Source organism: Halichoeres trimaculatus, unplaced genomic scaffold (genome assembly GCF_033239565.1).
Source record: "Halichoeres trimaculatus isolate MK-OKI-2021-1 unplaced genomic scaffold, fHalTri1.1 fHalTri1_scaffold_6, whole genome shotgun sequence".
Taxonomy (NCBI): domain Eukaryota; kingdom Metazoa; phylum Chordata; class Actinopteri; order Labriformes; family Labridae; genus Halichoeres; species Halichoeres trimaculatus.
This window is the reverse complement of record NW_027437184.1, coordinates 25,997,740-26,019,456: the sequence shown is the minus strand read 5'-3', so window position 1 is coordinate 26,019,456 and position 21,717 is coordinate 25,997,740. Positions and strand designations below refer to the sequence as shown.

Sequence of the window (21,717 nt, the reverse complement as noted above, 5' to 3'; positions counted from 1 at the left end):
GTGCAGACCTCCACCAAGCATATTGTGATTGTCGCCAACACTTAAGACCTACTTTAATGTTATACTCCCTTTCAGCAGACTGCCTGCTACAATTCGGTGTTAGTTGCAGGTTTGTACAATAATTTGTTTCCTGACAGAGTTGAAAATTATAATGACCAAGTACATATTTCATATCCTGGATCTCAGTATCCTTAATATTGCCAGGATCTGGATCTTACTTTTACATCTGTCAGAAATTATGGTGACCTTGTCTTGTATTGCTTTGCAAAGCAATCCGACCATTTATCTTGGAGTTATAAACACATGGTGAAAACAGCCCTATCTCACAATGATAAAGAATCCTTTAAAAAAAATCCTGGATCCAGACGGTGATCTGGATCACCTCCAAAATTTAATCACTTCTCCCCTATCCCATTTTGAACATTTCCTTAAAATTTCATCAAGATCCGTTAGTTACTTTTTGAGTTATGTTGTTCACAAACAAAAAACATAGCCTCCTTGGCGGAGGTAAATATTTGTTAAATTTCGATACAAGCAACTGAAATGAACATGCACAGATGAACGATTAAGGATTACTTATTGAAAACATCAGCCAGAATGAAAATGTTTTGTGGGGAAAAAAAATCTTTAAAAAGGAGAAAATAAAAAAAGCTTTGATTTCTTGCAAGCGAAACAAATATTTTAAATACTGAAATGTTAATGCAGAAAAAAACTTTTTTCCTTATGAAAAGGCACCACACTACTTTCGGTCAACATCATCCTTATTGTAACCAAAGTGTGTCCAAACAACTGACACAGAATCCTTTCGCTCATGTTGTGCTTTTGTTCCCAGTCCTGCTGAATCCAACCACTGTCTAATAGCAACCACACTGTCTATGAGAATCTATCCAGCTATGTTCAGGCCATTATCAGTCTGACTAAACTCATAGTCTGATTTCTCAATCTGCATGTAAACATACTGTGTGTAGTGGACTGGATGGGACAGTGTTGCGTGGCTTTTCTGCTGGTTTTCTGTCAGTCTTCAAGCTTTGTGAAACCTGGCCGCCTGTGATGTAACTACACAACCAGTAGTGTATTTTAAGGAGATGGTGCATTAGATAGACAAACAAAGGGGTAATAATCTAAATAACTGACACAGAAGTTTTACCTCGGTTAGAAGTTAGAAACGTTGATGGGGGTTTTAATCTGAGGGGAGAGTTAAATCTGAGACACTTGTGTTGGAACATCAATCGGGACATTTTCAATTTCAATCTGTGGGATTAAATTTTGGACAGTCTGTCTGCAGAGCTTAAACATTGCCTCAACATTTTCCACATTGAAAAGAAATAAAAGGAAGGGATTTCTACAAAATATAAGGTTGAAGACGGAACTTGATAATCATTATGTGATGGCAGGGAAGTCTGAGATTTTGATTTTTAGTAATGGTTTTTTTATATTATATTATATTATATTATATTATATTATATTATATTATATTACATTATATCATATTATATTATATTATATTATATTATATTATATTATATTATATTATATTATATTATATTATATTATATTATATTATATTATATTATATTATATCATATCATATCATATTATATTTGTTAATATATGTGTGGCATATATTGTATAGTTTAGATGACTAGATTTTTCTTTTTTTACTTGTCAATTAACAATGGAGAAGGGGTGGGAAATAATAAGTTTTACTTCTTTCCACTCCTTTTTGAAGATGTAAATGAAGTTAGATCGGTGAATTAACAATTTGCTTCTTTACATCTTACATTGTGTGCAAAATTGCAAAGTTTCGATGTTCCAACTTCTGTTTGATGAGTTTTTTTCTTGCTTATTACTTTCTTTTACAGTTTTTAAAGTGAACATTTTCAATCAATCAATCAGTCATTCAATGTTGGTTACAGTTATTTTTACATTAATCTCCCAGCCCTAGTCTCTGCTGAACTCTTCTTGATATACAGATTAGAGCTCTTTGTTGGCTGCAGGTAAGCAAGGTTAAATAAACATCAACATATGGAAAATATTTGTGCAACTGCAATCCCCTTTTCTGTCCCACATCTACCTCTCTGCGCCTCTCTCTGCTTAGCTTGTGTCTAAGGGTAAATTAAACCCTCTTTTTTAATGAAAACATCCTGAATGGACTGATATAAAAAAGTACATTAAAAGAGAGTCATAATTCATCTGGAAACATACTCATCAAATTACACAAGATTAATCATCCCCTTCGTCCTCCTCTCTGGAAGAAGGAGACAGCTGTCTGGTATCTCTTCCAAACACTGCTTGTGTTTGTGTTTGTGTTTGTGTTTGTGTTTGTGTGTGTGCAGAAAACCAGCATTTGGAATGAAACCTACAGACCAATTTCAATATAAATGAGCTTGTTTTTCTTTTTGAAAAAAATCTTGAGCCCTGGAACCTCTCCTGCACAGGTATGGCCAAAGCCTTTTCCCTTGGCAAACAACCACACAGCAGATGGCTGTTAAAAGGAAGTGTTTCCTTGCACCCATTGCTTGATAAATGTTGCCAGGTGTTTTGCTCATGTTGGATTGATGTCTGGTCTCTGAACAAAAAATATAGTACATAACAGACAGAGCAGTCTACACCTGCTCTTAATGCAAAGTATCTGTCAGAAAATGATACAGACTGCCAACACCTGTCAGCAACACCTTTAATAATGCCCCATATCAGATAACTCTCAGGATTAAGAAAATCAAAATGCATTTGTTATGAACAATGAATAGATCAGGGGTGGCCAACCTGTGTTTCGCGAGTAGCGGAGTGCCGATCAATCTAAAAATATATATATATACAAATGGATACCAACGTTGGGATCAGTTGGGATTGATATTTAAGTTTCAGTTTCTCTCTAGTACGAATTGAAACACACAAACACGGTAAATCTTGCTTTGAAAATTGGAAATGTATTGATTTTTATTTTATAACATTTCGTTTATGCGTGAGAGGAAGTGTGTTTGTAAGACCCTGTGTGTGATGTGGCTCTCTGTAGTACCACGGCCATTTTTGTGGCTCTTGGTCTTTGACTGGTTGGCCACCCCTGGAATAGAAAAATGAACAGCACTAGGGTGATGTTTTTTGTATTAAGATGTTAACATGTAATACTCTGCTGTAATAAAGGACATTTTGATATGGGACCTGACGGTGTCTAACAGGTAGAGTTTTGCAGAGTTTCATTTCTTTATGCTTTCACTGTGGCTTCATTTTTCAACAACAGATTGCAGCTTGATTGACTCTCCTAACTATCTCCTAAAGGAGACAGAGTTTGAGAATACTTGCACAGAGTGCAGAGACTCCTGTTCCAGTAAAGATGCTATGATGAGGATCTGTTTTGATTGCACTCTCTCGTAAATTACTTTTAGCAAGGCGTGTGTTTGTTTTGGAATTAAATCGAGATCAGATCAAAACAAATTTTCTTTGTTCAAAGCAACTTTTTACTGGATGCAACGTGCTGAGGTAAGTGACTTATCTGTACAATTCAAGGGGCAACATCCTGTTAGTAAAAATGAAGCCTATGAGGAAGTGCTGAAAGTCGCTGTTGGTCGAGAATCTGCTTGAGGCTGGCTGCAGAAAGACCGAAAGTCACGTACACACCCAGCCATGAAAACAGACTTTTACGGCATTAAAAAGCATATTTACAGCCTGGTTCAAAAAACAGCTTGGGTCTGAAACACTGATTTCACTATCGGCACACACTGTGCGGTGAGTGAATTTTTTCTTTCTCTGCAATTTAGAAGTTATTAGGATCGTTTGAATTTCCAATCAGAGGCACAGCTCAGGTCATGTAACCGCTGGGGGCCCTGTAGCTGCTCGAAGAAAAACTAACAGCCGGTGTCATAGGGAATGTGGCTGCATCTGTGGATTAGCTTCATTTCATGGTTTCAGGAACAGACAGGTGACGTCACGAATGGTTTGTCTATGTTTTGTACAGTCTATGGTACAGTCACATAGCACCACGGTTTGAAAATTGACATCAAGCAAACATTGTAGCAGCCAGCTATATATTGGTACTCCAACGTATCTGTAGGCTAATGTGAAAAACGTAAACACTGTCAGTTTGTAAGTAGTTTAGTAGATGTTTATATTTAGCGCAGCTGGCAGCCTGGTGCTCTAAGACATGTCTGTAATGTGTAACGTTAGTAAATCCTGGTTAGCTATGTCCTGCCAGTCATCTACCAAGCAGAGCTAACGTAACCTCACTCTTCATTTTAGTGATAGACTCTCAAGTTTACAGCCCGAGCTAAAGGCTAATTAGCCTTTAGCTCAGATCTCTAAAACACAGAGATCTGTGTTTTATCTCTTATCACTAATAAACTTCGTCAGCCGGCGTGGCGTTGTCATAGAGACTAGAGGTAGACCGATATATTGGCCGGCCGATATATCGGGCCAATATTTGGACATTTGTCTCTATCGGCCATCGGCCATATTTTCTTTTAAAAAGCCGATTTTTGATCCGTTGTATAAAATGACGCAATTTTTTGATCAGGCACAAAAAAGATGAGCACCTCAAACTTGTGGAACCACTTGGATACATTACATACTTTTGTTCAAATTATATTAATAAGTTTAAATTTCTTTTTTGACATTTTAAGAAGAGTGTGAATGTTTACTACTGCTTGTACCATTGTGTGTTTACTCAGACAAAATATCTCATTGTTTTGAAAGCTGAATAAAAGTTCAGAGGACTGGACACGACTTGTTGTAATAGATTTCTTTTAGTTGCTCAGAAATTGCTGCGTTTCACAAAAATGTGATAAATATATATTTATTTAACAATCGGCCTGAATATCAAATTGGCAAAATCGGCTATGCATATCGGCATCGGCTGCCCAAATTTGGAAAGCATCGGCATCGGCCCCCAAAAAACCCATATTGGTCGACCTCTAATAGAGACCAAGATGTGCCCTAAATCAGTCCAGTCCTTGTCGACCCAAACTGCAAGCTAAGAAGTAGCAATTTAGAGTAACCTGTAAACAGCAATATTGGCGCTGATAATCTCATTCTAAAGTTTGGATTACAATGAGGCGTATATCCAGAAGGGAGACTTTTTTTATGATCACTTTCAAACTCCTCACAGCCCCTTAAAAAAAACAGCCGTCTGTTATAAAACTCTGTATATGAAGTCCAGTAAATCATCACAGTCCAGGAACAACAACCAGAGCACATTTTTCTTTGGAGTTCCCCTGCATCAAACTTCAGACACTGTTAATCATTGTGCACCCAACGGTAGTTGAAAACGGAGACAGTTTTGGGACGGCGCCTGATGGTGTGGTTTTGAAGTGTCCATTAATAGTAAAATGTGTAAGAGCTGAACCGCAGAGTGCGACGAGGCGGGACTAAATGCTGGGTTGTAGATAAACCATATGGAGGAGCAGGGCTGACTGGCACAGTGGGACAGTGGTGCTGCAGTCAATAGTTTTTTTTTTTTTTTTTTTCAGCTGATGTCATGAATTCAGAAGCCTGCGAGAGGAGGGAGGAGAGGAGAGCAGGAGGGCTGTCAAAAGAGACAGTAAGTAGTACTATCCTGTCTGAGAGATGACAGGAGGAGGAGTATCTGCAAGGAAAAATGGTCCAGAAGAATCAGTGAGTTTTAGGAAGTGGCTCCTTTATTAGAGACACATGCTAGTTAAAGCAAACAGTCATCTCCTTTCAGCAACAAACTGCAGCTCTGAATATAAACAGCATGTGGACGAGTCAGCGAGTTCACTTATTGTTAAAGCAGACGTCCGATTGTGCAATCGCACTAAATCTGAACGTTATATTGTTGAAATTTTTGTTGCCAGTCGTAGCTGTTCCATCTTATCGTAAATATCAGCCTTCCAGCAGCTTTTAAACAACGTGGAGACACATCCAGCAACAGAAAGTAAACACATTAATAAAACATGCAGTCCACAATGAGCCAGGGAAGCTTGTCAATGTGCCAGGTCAGAGGAGAAAAGCCAGAGGCAATCATGCTACCAGGTTCCCGTAAATACACGCTCGGTGCCACAGAGATGTTCAGAAAGGTGAGTGAAGGTGAGGGGAGGTTTGTGTTGAGCTTGCGAGCTGCAGGAGTGGAGAAACTGCTGAAATCTGTCTCTGCAGGCATATAGTTTGAGTTAGCTGTACAAAATATTTAAAATGATGACTGTCCTGATTAAACAAGCCAAGAAAAATGTTTCTGAGTAGTTAATAGCTTTGACAGCTCCATGCTAAAGTTTTACTATTCTTAAGAATCAAACACCAAAGTGCTAGAAGTGTTTCTCCCACACCAGTTCCATGCTTAGCAGAGTTTCTCCACTCAGACAAACCAATCCCAGTTTGGTTATTGTCACAGCTGTCGTCTGTTTCTACTTTAAAACTTATTACAAAAAAAAATCCCCTGCCAATAAACAAAGATAACAGCTGAAGCAGAAATGAGAAGTGTTTGTCCAGGGCTCAGTCGTTATCGTTTGAATACCACAGCAAACAGAAGAGGCATCATCTGAAGAGCTCTGAGAGATTTTCTGCATCATAGAAATCTGAGATTGTACACTGACAATTCCTTAAAAAGGGCACTTCACCAACTTCTTTTCTCAAAAATGTTTGACATAGCATGTAATGGTAAATTAGATCAAAGGGATTGGCTCCTTGGCATCTTTTTTTTCAATCATCTGCATCAAAAGCAGCATTGTCCTCAGCTTCCTCAGACTGTGATAAGTTTTGCAGATACATGGTCTTTAACTCAGAAACCAATAGAAGTTCTTAAACCTGTTAAATGTGTCCTTAAAGCCAAGTTATATAACGTAATGTTGAGTAGTGGCTTATTATTGACAATTCAATTTATAGTCAGTGGTATTGATCCATGTATTGTGAATTATAATGGTAAATACCTTCAGGTTTCTCTCTCAGTTAATTAACCCTTTACCAAGTGTACTTTGAATGACTGTCGTTACTTCACAGTTTGCACAATCAGAAAAATCCCATAAGTCTGTGAAAGCTGAGATGTTTCTCTTTCAGCCAATATGAGGTTATTACGGTTATTGCACTCAGGCATTTAAGGTAGCCTTCAAATACACACAGAGCATGGAGCAGATGGATTAAAAGAACGCATAGAAAAAAGGAGCACAGTTTGTCCAAAAATGCCTAATAGAATATCCTTCAGTTTATAAAACCTCTACTCAGGTTTTGATTTTGAGACCAAAGGAGCATCTGAAGGAGCAACTTCATGCGAAGAAATGTAACATCAGCTGGGCTGAATTCCAGGATGAATGAAGCTCTCTATCTAGTTTTTATTTCATACACATAAATGTAAAGTTGTGGCTAAAAAGGGTTTTGTTTTCACAAAGGTCATCTTCTCATAGCAGGAAATGACTTTGTTAATCTAAATTCTTCTGATCACTCTTAACAAATCTAGTCCACACAAATAGCCACCATATGAAGTGAGGCCGTAAACTTTGTGAAAACCAAAACTTGTGTCAAAACTTTTTGCCATGACTACATGTGTAGATTGATATTTTTATCACTTTGTGACTTTTTTAAAACAGTGTACCAAGTCTTATATGCACAATATGTGTGTAATTCAATGTTAACGATATGTAGTTACATTTTGTGCCATGCTGTTTGTATTTTTCTAAGTCTGTACGTCGCACACAGCGTAATATGACGCATGCATTTCTTGCGGTATTTAAGCTTGCAATGTGTGCTAACCTTTGTAAAACAATATGCCATGCCTTGTTTGTACTAAACAGTGTGCGTGATCAGCTGAATATCTTTCTCCACTACTCCACGACTGAGTTTTTGTCTTGAGATGAGGAGCAGCCATTCTCAAGTGGCTTGTGTGCCTAAAAAGGAAGAGGTTGTGGGGATGCTGGAGGTTTTGGTGATGTTGTTAGAGACTTTTTTTTTTTTTTTTTTTACAAAATAAGAGACAAAGACTCATAAATGTCAACAGAAACATGCTTCCTTTCAATAAACCTCTAAAGTCAAATACCATTTTTGCGTTTTTCTTCATTTTATACTGTTTTACTCTCGTATAGCATGCAGTAAATCATTAATAAATCCCAGATACTAAAAGTTGGTATTCCAGAAAAAGGGGCCAAAGCACTAACTCACAGGACATTTTCTGATCATTTTTATCATCAAAATAAGCAAAAAAAAAAAAAAATTCAGACAAACATTTTGAGGCTCAGGTGTTAAAGGGTTAAATTTAACCTCCTAAGACCTGAGATTTTGTCTGGTGTTCATTTTTTGCACCATAATTCACCTTGAATAAGTAAGACCTAATAAGTTCAATAACTAAACCTGGTAATTGTACGGGGAGTTTGATTATTTGTGTTATGAGTTCTCTTTTTCTTGTTTTTTAGTAATGTCATTGTACGTAATATGTTGGTTTTTTCACTAGAATGTGTGTAATGTTGTGATTTCACTAAAAGATTATGTGGGCAGTTTCCCTCAATGTAGCTTATCGGTCAAGTTTTAAAAAAATAAAGTACGATGGGTAGAAATGTAATGTCTACATATGTGGATGATGGGGATGATATTGTTCATGTTACCATGAAGGCCCACAGGCTGAAGAACACCTGAAGTTTTCACTGTTTTCTTAATGTCCACTCTCTCTGAACAAAATAATGAAACTATCTCAGCTGATGTCACATGACAAACAAGCTTTTCCTTCTAATTCCTGACTCGTACATCACCATTAACAGCATGGGAGTGTTTGCTCAAAGGCATCAGACCATCTGAATGTTAAATATGCTCAAGTGGAGTGGACCTAATTAAGGCATCACTTTAAAAACCTGTCATATCAGATGAAATGCCCGTCCATACTAATGAAGTGCCAACAGTATTATGAATCTCTAATAAATGTCTGCAGTACTACCCCTCTCTTCACCTGAAGTCACCCTGTCACAAAGTGTGTACTTACACACCCACATAAACACACAATACAAACAGGAGAGAGTGTGACGCACACACAGGTGGCTGTGCTGACTCACTCATGGCGAGGGCAGATCTGCCAGATCTGTAAGTGTCATTTGTTGACGCTTTGGCTCGAATCAAAATAAAGTAACGCCTGAGTTCAGGCTGAGAGTGGAATTGATCTTGCAGCTTCTCTGAGGGTTGAGGATGTTGTTTGTTTACAACCTTGATGAAATCCAGATTCAAAGACGTGTCAAAGAGAGAAGAGGCGTTGACAGCCTGCATCAGAAATCATTTATCTGATTTTTACACTCAGATGTTGTCACTCATTACACACACAGATCAAAACTACACAGACACACACAAACACACACACAATATGAAACAAATACAAGCTGTATTCATGTCTGCCTAGGAAATTTCAAACCTTTTCCAGGGTGAGCTGCATGTAGGGTGACCAGGTGTCCTACTTTGTGTGGGACTGCACAGCATTTTAATCACTTTTCCCACGTCCCACAAATTGAGACGATGTCCATTTGATCGACTCTTGCTCTCCAAAGTGCAGAAGTCTCTTTTCCGAAAGCATGATTTTCGTCCAATAGCTGAAAGAGGGCTTTTGCCATTACATGCGATGCAAATCAATATTAACATACAAGTGGCGTCCTCCTTACTTCTCCCCACTGACACAAAATAGAAAGGTAAAAGTCGTAGATTTCAAACTACAAATTTTCGGTGGAGAAACATGAAATTCCTGAGAGAAAAAAAAAGCTGAGATCATGTTTATTTAAGGTGGTAACCAGTGCAGGCTGGTTCACAGCGAGTGTTTAGGGATCTTGATCAGTTATTTTTTTCACTCTCCATGGAGGAGGTCATGAAGTAAAACCGACGGAAACAGCTCGCACAGAAAGTTAAATTCTTGTCACTCATGCCGTTTTGTTTTATTGCGCACAGATTAGTTTACCTTTAAGAGCTGTGAACATACACTGAATGTGAAAAAGTTGACTATACCCTAAATATATTACAGTATTTCACATTTATTTAAACTTTTACAAGTAAATTTCTTAACAGTTTTCATAAGTATAATTTTCCTGTGACAAATGCATTTCATTGTCTTTTGAAGAGGAAAAAATCCATTGAAGGGAGAAAAAAACAAAAAAACAAAACACAAATGTGCATACTGCATGCACATATAATTCTAGGCTTGGTCTCAATAGAAGTATTAATGCTTCAGGGTAAGATGAACATAGGGCTAGGTAGTACAGCTTAAAAATAAAATCTCAGATTTTTCCACAAAAAATTTGATTTATAATATTTGACAATGTTTTTCCAACCTTTTAAGGAAAAAAGTAACTATAAATGAGAGCGAGAACTCAAAACCAGTTATGTTTTAATTTTTTTAAAACCTACAAAGTTAAAGTCTATTTGACTCCTGGAATAGAAGTCTCAGCTCTTCTTCTGTTTTAACAACTTCACTTTGTTGTTTTAAAGGAGGCAGATTTTTTTTGCATTCACATTGACTCCATGCATAAGTCAGTGCCCTGGTTGGGGCACCCCAGTCTAAAAAGTCTGGTCCGCCCCTGCTTGTCAGAGCGCACCTTGTTGCAGTTACACTTTGTTGCTCTGCTCATCAACGGATGGATTTATGCTGAACAGAGGATACAGTTTGTGGAGTAGAGAGAGTTTCAGAGAAAGACGGTACTCAGCTTTCCCCCAGGTAAAAGTCAAACAACTTCCCAGTCATTTATGTCCCTGCAGTCTATTTTTGCAAACCATAATTCCTCCTTATCAACAAAAAGAGGATTTTCTTCAGTGGAGTGAAGATGTTCTGAGAAAAACTAATGTATATTTCTTCAAAGATCAGAGTATTATCTCTGAAGAGCAGCAGGTTTTACACGTGTAAAAAAAATCAAATTTTTCTTTCTTTAACCGTCAACAAAGAAACACTCAAATTGATCAATATAATCGATACATCGCTTATGCCTAGATGCCTAGACATAGATGCCTATGCCTAGACATTAATCAAAATTTTAGTCTATGTTTTAGTATTGTAGTAACGTGTCCCACATTGTCCCACACAAACACACTCCTTGTCCCACGTGTCTTGCAAGCACCTGGTCACCCTAGCTGCATGTGTGAACACAAACAGCCTCCTTTTAAAACCTCCCTGAGAAGTCAGGGTGAGCCGAGGTGTGAACGCAGCAGGTAGGAGTCAGGAAACTTCTTCACAAGCAAGTGGGAAGAGATGACAACATTTGTATCATTGTTGCACACAATGAAGCCATCTCTTTCTCTCTTCTGCTTGCCAGTGTGTGCTGTGGGTTCCCACTCATTTATTGACTCTGTGGATACGTCTGTGACACATTGTGTTGGAATAAAGGGAGAGATATGGCTGCCACAAAATCTAAAGTCCGCCTTGAAAAACAAGAGAAAAGACATAAAATGACTAAGAAAAAAGAAACGGACTCCAGATTGGTAGGGGATCAGTGACTTGCATGAGTGCGCCACAGTTTTGCCCTGGAGGTGAAGAACTACTTCAACAGCAAGGTCCAGTCAAACGGTCAAAACTAGGAAATGTGAAACATACAGAATCTGAACGGACAAAACACAACTTAAGGATAACAACAACAAAAAATAAAGCTCTCCATTGTTTCGGGGTCAAATAACACTGATCAATCTGGAAAGTCACCAAATGGACATCATCAGAAACAGCAGCATCACGAGGGGAAAAAGTGCCACGTAAGAGCTGCTCCAAGCGCAGACACACTCCTCTGGCCTCCTGTGACTCTGAAATCCTTGTGTTTCCACAACAAAACTCAGCCTGACTCAAACTCTCCTTTGGCAAGCTTTTTTATTATGGAAATGAAAGAATGAGCTTCCAGCAGAAGGAGCTTTAACACGCCAACCTGAGCCCGAATGCAAACGCTGCCTCAGTCCAGAACACCACACACGAGATCTGAGAGCCTGTATGCAGAGAGGAGAAACACTGAAGGGTTTAAACAACAAACACAACAACTTTCAGAAAATATGTCCATGTCTGTGTGCGTTAAAGCTGCTGAAAATTGTTGTGGGCGTACTAAAATTCAGGTTGTTTTTGATGTAATTCTCTCTGAATGATAATTGAAGCAGCTATGATTTTTCCAGCAAAATGTTCAAGTATTCAGATCCAGTCAGAATCACTTGGGCTGAATAAACAGAACACACTAGTGACCAATTTATAAAACAAGTAAACATGTTTGGCTTTGGTTCAGATGAAATTCTACATAAGATACATTGACTGACGAGTGGGAACAAGTCCTGATTAATTAATCCCCCAACAAAGAAAGAAGATGGTAGATTCTGCTCGAGGCTGCAGCCGAGCTGAATACTAACAGCATAAAAACTAAAAGATGAAACTTGAAAGACGAATAAGAACCACAAAAGACCGAGACAGTCGTGCCAATACAACCAGTCTGCACACACAGCTGGGACAACAAAAGGAGAACAGAGCGACGGGCTGCACGCGGCTCATGTGAGCTGCAGAGTTTCCTGTGTGCATGAGCAGAATGAATAGATGGATTCTGTGCTGTAACCTGAGACTCAGCAACAAATAACCTGCAGGTGAAAAGGATTTCAGCTCTCCCACTCTGCCCTCCAGGCACCAGGGTGGAGGAAACCCAGCTGACTGCTGCCCCCTACTGGTTCACTAATACAATGACAAAGTTCCTGCTTGAGGAAGTCAGGGGCCCCAAAGAGCTGTATTCCCAGCATGCATTTATTCAAGCCTCATGACTTTAAATCAGTCCATTAGGGCAAGTGAAACACAATTAACAGCACTGTGAATCCCCCAGAATCAAATCTGGTTTAATATATAGTGCATCCACTTGAGAGCCAAGGGGATATGATGAATGCATCAGTTTTTGTTGTTTTTGTTTGTTAAAGTTTCTCTTTTTTTCTTTCTTTTTTTTTTATTTATTTTATTTTATTTTATTTTTTTTTTGGGGGGGGGGGGATCCCCAGAGTCGCATTTTCCATCAAAATTCAGATTTTTTTAAAGACTTACATTGATACACTTATTTTTTTATTTTAGGCCAGTGTAGGGCTGTGGGCCCCCCGGGGGGGCCGCCAGGGGGCACTAGGGGGCCTCAGAAAATTGAAGGGACGGAAAAAATAGGATCTCATTGTTGTTTGCGGATGGGTACCGAATTAGGTACTTTCATAGGTACTGGCCGAATTCTGTCAAAAGTACCGGGTACCGATTCACGCAAAATCAAAAGGTACCATGTTTAGGTACCTGAACACATCCTTATGACTGTGAGGGAGTGGGAGAGCTGATGTTCTTCCATACAGGACATGAACACAGATTATCTATTGAAGAATGTATATGTTGAATTAAAAAGAATTTACATCTTATTATTAAAAAAAATTGATATTTTGAACCACAGAAAAAGAGAAATGTACCAAAAATTGGTACCGATGAGTACCGATACCGGTTGCCAGGTACCAGGGATTGGTACCGTATCGTTTCAGATGTGAAAGGAACCCATCTCTGTTGTTGTTGTTGTTGTTATATTCCTTTTTTTAATATAACCATTTGTCCTAAACATAAAACAGATCAGTGCCATAATAGTCAGATTCTCATGTTTCTGATTGTACCTAACCGTACCTTCAGCATGATGACATCATGATCTGTGTTGACCTGGCGGTTTGCACCTATTTTTAAGCTTTCTAAAAAACGGAACTGAACTTTGAGAGTCTTCCCCTGTCCAATAGCTGGCTACATGAAAGAAAGGAGTATCCAACCTTGGCTGACAGATCCCTGAAACACCTTCTCCGTTTTGCAACAATCTACTTGTGAGTCTGGCTTTTGTTAGTTAATTATTTCCTGTTCAAAACAAATTTGATAATTACTGAAAATTGGACAAAAGTTAGAAAATACCTTCTCAAAGCTGATTTTTTTTTTAGATATTTTGAAATTTTGTCTATTGGTTTCCAAAGGGGGTCCCCGCCCAGAAGCAAATGCTGTTTGGGGGCCTTGGCTTAGTAAAGTTTGGGAACCACTGTTTTAGACCATATAAAGCAGAAAAGTGCAATCAACAAGTTGTTTGATTCATTAATAAATGTTTTAAAGTCCACACTTCATCTTGTTAAAATTCTGTTAAGGTTAACTGAGCATGTGTGTGTGTTATGTCGTCAGGCGCTCTGAGCCTGCTGTAGACAGACTTGAAGTAATCTGTTGTAGCTCATTGGGTCACACTTCAGCAAAGACAGCTGGGTGTGTGGAATGAAAGATAATGAGGTCCCAGAAGTGACAGAAGTCTTCATTTGACAACACAATACACACGACCCACATTGAAAACATGAAGAGCAGGCACATGAAAGGGACTGCAACCACCTTGAAGAGGAAAAGCAGGGGTTTCAGCAGGTCCATTGGGCTTACAGTCAGACAGTGATCTGGCTAGATCACCATTTAGTTTAGTTTGTTTATTTTAGCCACATTAACAAAAAGAAATGATGCAAGGAGGGAACAAAGCCCAATGGGCTTGTACAAGCGTTCCACCCCTTCCAGTAATCAACATCAAATCATGTCCATATGGCTAACAAACTTTGTAAATAAGGAGACAAAGTCCAGAAATAATCCATGGTGAGTTAAGAAAAGGAGGAGATGAAAAGAAAAAGAACAATAAAAATGGAGACAAAGAGTAGAACAAATGACATCAGTGATAACTAAAGAGTGATAAAGATAACCTCATCCCCTCCCTCCTCTTGTTCTTTGTGTTTGCTTTTGGTAAAAGTAAAACTTTAAATGTCAGTGGGTTATTGCTCAGTCAGCTATGAGATTAGTTTACATTGCTTTAGGTTATTGTTTTTCTGATTTGTCCTGACGCGCTAAAAAAGTCCTTTCTGGGAGACTGAAACCACAGAGGAATAAGTCTTCAGTGTCAGTAATGTGCCTTAATAAGTGTATGCAGCTTTAAAGCAACATGAGATGAGTAAGCTGTCAATGGAAATATCTCAGGACAAAAACACATATTAGGTTTATTACGGTAGTTTGTACATTGTCTTTAATAAGTCTTTTTAACAAGTGCATACTCCTTGTATATTTTTGGAAATGGTTGAATTTATTTTATTGCTCTGCTGTAGTTTATATTTTTTTTGTTTTAATGAGATGTCCCTGGGATCAGCACACAGAAATATTGCTCAGCACTTCCTTTAACTGTTGTAAACAGTGGTGAACTTCTGTGCTGCTATTTCCCTTTTCCCCTCATATTTATCAAGAAGTGTTAACAGTTGCACAACATCCAAAAATCACCTACAAGAGAAAAATCTTTTGCAACCTTGATGCCATCTGAGTAGTATTCTTTGAATTCCCTGTGTCTCTTAAAAAGCATGACAGCGGCTATTACGACTCCTGTCAGTGTACTTGTCTGCTTTTTATGCGTTTGCTGCGTTTCTCTTCTTATCTAGACCTGTAAGTGACAAAAATCTTATCCTGAACTCTGTAGGAACTTTGATTGCACAACGTTTTCACCAGCTGTATGCTAATCCTCTCCGCAAGCAAAATGATCACTGCGTTTAAAGTCTATGGATTGTCCCTTTTCCTCTAATCCTCTTCTTATACCAGATTAAAATATTCACATATAACTCTTGAATTTGTCTTTTTATATAAACCTTAGACTAATGTGGGAACACAGAGTGCAGACAAAGTGTAAAATAAAAGCCCTGACAGTCTCTTTTCAAGCATCTGTAAGCTTCACTGACGTTTCAGACGGGAAAATCAAACCACATTCGGACTTTTTAAAGCGCTACTTTGATGCTAACAACAAAAGATGAAGAGATAAAACACATTTATAGGAGGAGAACAAAGAGCTGTGAGGTGAGAGCACGATGAAGTCAGGGGGGGGTTTGCTGTGAAAGTTTTCTGACAGTCAAGTGAAGAAAAAAAAAAAGGTATTTTAACACAGAATGAATTTTTAACAATATTTATAACCTCACTCCCAACAGCAGCTCCGTGTTTAATTGGCAGGTAGATGCGATAAACCTGCACATAACTTCAACAAACTCAACACAAACATCGCTGGCTGAGGTGAGAAGTGGGTCGCCGCAGTGCTCGATTCAAGACGACATCAAACAAATGCAAATCATCTTCATCTTCGTGATATCAACAGAGAAAAGGATGAAATCTGCTTGACATCGACTGGATGAGACGTGAGTCATACTTCTGTCTTTAAGAACGTCATCTCTACATTTTTAACGTAACACTGCAGGGAATAACTGAAACATGAAGAAAGAGAGAAGTTCAAAGACTCCTCTTCATTATGATTGACACCCGTGGTGCTTAGATTTCTAACAAGGAGCTCAATAAACACATTAAAACTACAGTGATGAGGCAAAAACATCAGGGCAGCAATCAGTCCGCGGTGGAGTCTTCTGAGAGCTGGGTCAGGAATCATCTCAGTGAGGAATCGTGTAATCACTTCAACATATTTTTACTCTGGAGGAATAGATCCCACAGCTTATCTCACAGCGGAGACGAACATAAAAACAGCTAGTTCGTCTACAGTTTAAAGCACAGAGCGTTGAGAAAGGTAAAAGCTGATGTACACACGGGAACAACAGGGGACCAAAGAGAACTTTGTGCGACCTCAGAAATACAGATATAAGAAAGGTGGCACATCGTCAGCAGAACTAGTGTGGATACCTCAAATGCTGAATAAAGCAGACTGAAACAATCTACAAAATGTGGCACTGGTTAATGTCAGGTCCTTCCATCAGATAAGGAACAACACAACCAAACAAACATGTTCTGAATTTTTCACAACCAGTTGAACACTTTCTTGATGTTTCACCCCATGCTTTAATCACAGAAACTTAAAGAGGGGTATTTTAAATATGGATATGAAGTAGCAATGCTGGATGTTAAGACGTAACCTGTGCAGATTTTCAAACATATTCATGTGTTGTGAAAATCCCTGAATTTGTCTACTCAAAACAGTCTTTTCTAATAACAACACAAGATCTTTATGAGACTTGTTAAAGTGTTAGCGCAGAAGAAAAATACATGTCAATGAAAATAATTAATACAAATCAAAAACAATAAAACATAGACCCTGTCTGTAAAGAAAAACGAAACTTCCCAAAAAAACAACAATTGAAACTATAGCCTAAATAAAAGGGAGTTTATACAGTTCCTGAATTGTTTGTAACGTACTTTTTCCCAGTCAATCTGTATTGAAGGGCTGCGTTTCTTTGTCAATGTAGCTGTCTTTGAGCGCCCACCATTTGGCGCTTTTATTTCTATTTACTTTGCAGACCAAAAGCCTCAGTAAGAGCGGATTGTCAAAGAACAAGGCTCCGCTGCACCTCCCCTTCTTCTTCTTCGTCGCCACTATTTTCAAACAAATGCGACATATCAGCTCGTTGGTGTTCATGAGCTCACGCTTTGTTCATTCTGATAAAAAACAAAATATTCCCACACTGGGACTGTGGCAGGCGGCTTAAGAACCGTATCTTTCATGCCATCACTCATATTAGCGTGTGTTTCCTCCTTACCCCTCAGGACGCTCGCTTCAGCTCTCTCTCTGTGTATGCGCGCGCAGCCCCGTCGCAAAAGATGCCAAAGATCGCATTTTTGACAGACGCTCACTCCGCTATAAATCCGCTAAATGCGCTATAGAACCTATGCACCCCGATGTTAGGAAAGATAGACATAGTGAGCCATCTTCTCATTCAGCCTCTTTGGTGGAAAGAGAGGAGGAAAACAAACATGCATGCACGTGTCAGTTTATCGAGGCTGGCAAACTTACCGAGGACGTTTTTATTCATCGTTCGGTTAATCGATTTATTGATTATCATGACAGGCCTAAGTACCACATTTGAAAGTAGCCTGAATCCGATTCAATGTCAAATTCAATGCAACTTGTGCAGTTCAGACTGCCAGAAACAACGCAGACATGGGTCACATTCGAGCAAAAAAAATCAAATTCAGGTCACTTTTTATCTGCAGTGTAAACACAGCCTTAGACACACAGGTTGTATCAGCAGCAGTTCAGCTTCAGACCACCCAGACTTTCTGCTCATAAAGAAAAGACACCAAGGCAACACTATGACACTCAGTTTTTCACGTCTAAATCATACACTCCACTTAATGATGGACAACAGCACCCAAAAGTGAAGCCAAAACATTGGAGCACAGGTCAAAGCAGAAAACAACAACACACATAAAATTCAGTTTTGACTAGTTTCATAACAGTAACAGAAGACGGAACAGCACTATGACTGAAAGTCTGTTGAAAAGAAGAAGTCTTCACCAACACAAAGTCTCTGAACTTTCTGAGACCATGAGTTTTCTTTAAAACAACACTGCTCTGCTGTGGACTGTACCACACAAAAGGATCTTTGCAGTTTCAACAGGAAGTTAAATGTGAATAAGTGACGAATCACCAGCTTAAGGTGTCAGTGCCCACCACAGGGGGCAGGTCTAAACTTTATTTTGGTCAACGAGTGGGTGTTGGAGACTTCACGTCCAACTTTATGCTTTGATTCAAAGGTTTTAATTTGTACAAACCAGACCAGAGCCTTAAACAACTTCATCTGACGTGATAATAAACTGTGCAATATGTGATCTGAGGAATGTCAGTTTTCAAGCTTCAACAGCAATTCTTTACCCCGTGAAATGAGAAAACAGCCAGGAAATCTCCACAAAAGCATTGCAGTCATTGAGGAGAAAGGCATGAAGGTGTTTTTACCTGAATTGTTCCAAAGTCGACATTTTCATAGTGGAAGTGAGCGCACTCTGCCAGCTTTGGGAAGTGTCCTTTAGTAAAGTTCAGTCTGAAAAAAAAAACAACACACACAAGTTTAGTTTGCACTTCATCCACAACTCATGATAACACCTCTGAGTGTGAGAGAGTGTGCAGTGCAAAGAGAGGGAATGAAGGAGGAGGAAGACACAGAAATAGACCGAGGGAATGAGAAGAACTGGAGCAGGAAACAGAGGCGATAAAGAGGCAGTTAGAGCGATAAAAGGAGATGATCAGAGGGAAGGAGAGATGAGATAGAGGTGGAGGAGACTGGCAGGAGCAGATGTGTGTTTGTGTGTTTGCACATGTGTGTGCGCTGACTCACTTCTTGACATTTTTGACCTTCATGCTGGCCGTGCTGCTGCTGCAGGAGCGCATAAGCGGCTCAGTCCTCAGCTCGGGGATCTCTGCACTCCTCGCCTAAAAAAAACACACAAACATCAGAGAATCAGCCACAGCATACAGATTAATCTGACACCGTCGGATTGTTTTGGGAAGTACTCCAAAAAACTTTGCTGCACCACAACATCAAAACAGCTAAAAGGCTTTTAAGTTGAAGTACGCTCAGGTCTGCTTGCTGCAAACATTAGTGATTACTGGATGTAAGATGAAGTGTCTGAGACTTTGGGCTGTGAGCAGGGCGACGGTGCAGTTTCACTAATTTAAGCTGAGGTAAGATTTAATCAAGCAGGCCAGCAGGTGATGAGTGAGTTACATAAAAACCTGTATGAAATAATCATAAAGCTGTGCAGCTCAGGAGTCAGAGACCTCAGGCTGCTCAGGTCGAGTGATGAAATATTGAAGCTACTTGACTTTTAATTTATTATGACAGCGGGCTGTAACCACAGCTGAAGTGCATTCTGTTGTTGTAGAAGTGGAAATTAAAACCCAGGAGAGGTCTTAAATTGAAATCCCTCATGTGTCTCTTCCTTAAAATATGCTTGATGAAACGACAGTTAGCACTCAGCAGAGGTTTTCAAAAGTGTCACTAACATAAGCTACCACAAACTAACAACGACATCATGACAGATACAAGCCACAACATCCATTTTACTCAGCTGTTTATGAGCAGCAAATCCATCTTACAGGCTGTTAAAGTAGATCTCGAGATAAAAATTACAGTGCTTTTTCACCTGATCACTTCATCTTTGTTCATACTTTTACGTGCCTCATAAAATGAAAGTTGCTTTGAAATATCTCCTGAGAAGGTCAAATGATTTCTAGCAGCACTGAAATGTGTGAACACAGAAAACAATGAAGAAATCTGCAGTATCTGATCCGTGATAAAGATCCATAACATCTTAAGAAACTGAAAGAAATGCCTCTGAAGCTGAAATCACCAAGGTTCTCCTCAGATTCAGTACAAGTCATCACAGCTTTATGAAACCATGACCTTTACTGTGATTTTTTCATTCTTTGAGTTGTTCTCATAAACTCAATAATTGGTATTGAACCCTGAATCGCAGCCCCTGTTAGTAGCGAAAGGAGTTGCAACTTGAAGATGCTATGAGGAGGATTCTTTTTGATTGCTCTCTCGCCACCTTGTGGCCCAGAGTCTCACACTGTTGTAAATTACCTTCAGTGAGGTGTGAGGCTTTACGTTAGTGGACATATCTGTAAACTAACATGACAACGAGGAAACACTATCAGTTTGTAAGTAGTTTAGTAGCCGTTTATATGTAGCGCAACTGCCAGTCTGATGCTCTGAGATATGTCTGTATAAGGATGGGTACCGAATTTGGTACTTTTATTGGTACCGACCGAATTCTGTCAAAAGTACCGGGTATAGATTCATGTACATTCAAAAGGTACCATATTTAGGTACCTAAATGCATCCTTGTGACTGTGAGGAAGTGGAGAGTAGGTGATTTTTCACACTGCACACAAACACAGCATTACAAGGTTATATGTTGAAGAATAGATATGTCAAATTGAAAAGATGATATTTTTTACCACATAAACACACAAAAGTACCGAAAATTGGTAAGTACTGATACCGATTACCAAACACCGGGTATTGGTATCATATCGTTTCAAACATAAAAAGTACCCATCCCTATGTCTGTAATGTGTAACGTTAGAGAATCCTGGTTAGCTATGTCCTGTCAGTCATCTACCAATCAGAGCTAACGTAACCTCACTCTTCATTTTATTGATAGACTCTCAAGTTTGAACAGACCACTGCAGAATAACTGCTGACTGTGGGTTGGAAGGAGCTTTATCACTAACAGTTTAGCTCCTGTGTTTTAGAGTCATACAGCCCGAGCTAAAGGCTAACTATCTTTTAGCATGGGCTGTATCACTCTCCAGCTTTGCTTTCTTCTGCTCTTCTGTCCTTTTTCTCTCTGACAGTTAGGCTCCTGCGTCCACCATCACTACAACATTAATAACAGAAATAGTTTTTAGCAGATAAAAACACAGAACTCTGACTTCGTCAGCCAGCATGGTGTTGTCATAGAGACCTAGACTAACGTAAATCAATCTGGTCCAGGACAACCCAAACTGGAACCAAAAAAGTAGCAATTTAAAATAACCTGTTACCAGCAATACTGTCGCTGATAATCTCATTTTTAAGTGTGGATTATTACCAGGTGTGTATCTAGAAGGGAGACTTTTTCAAGATCACTTTCAAACTCCTCACAGCCCCTTTAAGCTGCTGACACAACAAAGTTCTGCTGTCACTACACCTTAGCACTTACATCCTGAATTCCAAAACAGCACAATGATGGTGTCTGAGTGTGGGATTTCACATCGCATTACGACATCACACACGTGTAAGAGGCATGACATGTAAACAAACAGGAGGAGCTCTTACATTCACAAAGTCACTGTTATTGTGAGTGCACACTTCTGCTCTAAAACGTCTCCTTACTACCATGTCTTCTTCCTCTGATGGTGAAATGACATTCCCCAACAGCGTTACTACATTGCAGATAAGATATTACAGGGGAGTAAATTTACCAACTTGAACTCTTCAGGTTCAAGATGGTATAGGGAGATGATCATTTTTCTTGGGAACTGTCCCCGATAGAAGTAC

The 21,717-nt window shown here is 39.1% G+C and overlaps 1 protein-coding gene across 3 annotated transcripts in view; it reads right to left on the bottom strand.

The window, feature by feature from the left end:
• The window catches only part of arhgap32b (Rho GTPase activating protein 32b), a 203,368-nt gene that overhangs the window by 86,334 nt on the left and 95,317 nt on the right, over positions 1 to 21,717 (bottom strand). For all 3 annotated transcript variants that reach the window (XM_074671654.1, XM_074671655.1, XM_074671656.1), the window contains exons 4-5: positions 19,006 to 19,100; positions 18,627 to 18,711 (exon numbers count right to left, since the gene is read on the bottom strand). In XM_074671654.1, coding sequence (XP_074527755.1) covers positions 18,627 to 18,711; positions 19,006 to 19,100 — 180 coding nt within the window. The remainder of the gene's footprint in view (positions 1 to 18,626; positions 18,712 to 19,005; positions 19,101 to 21,717) is intronic.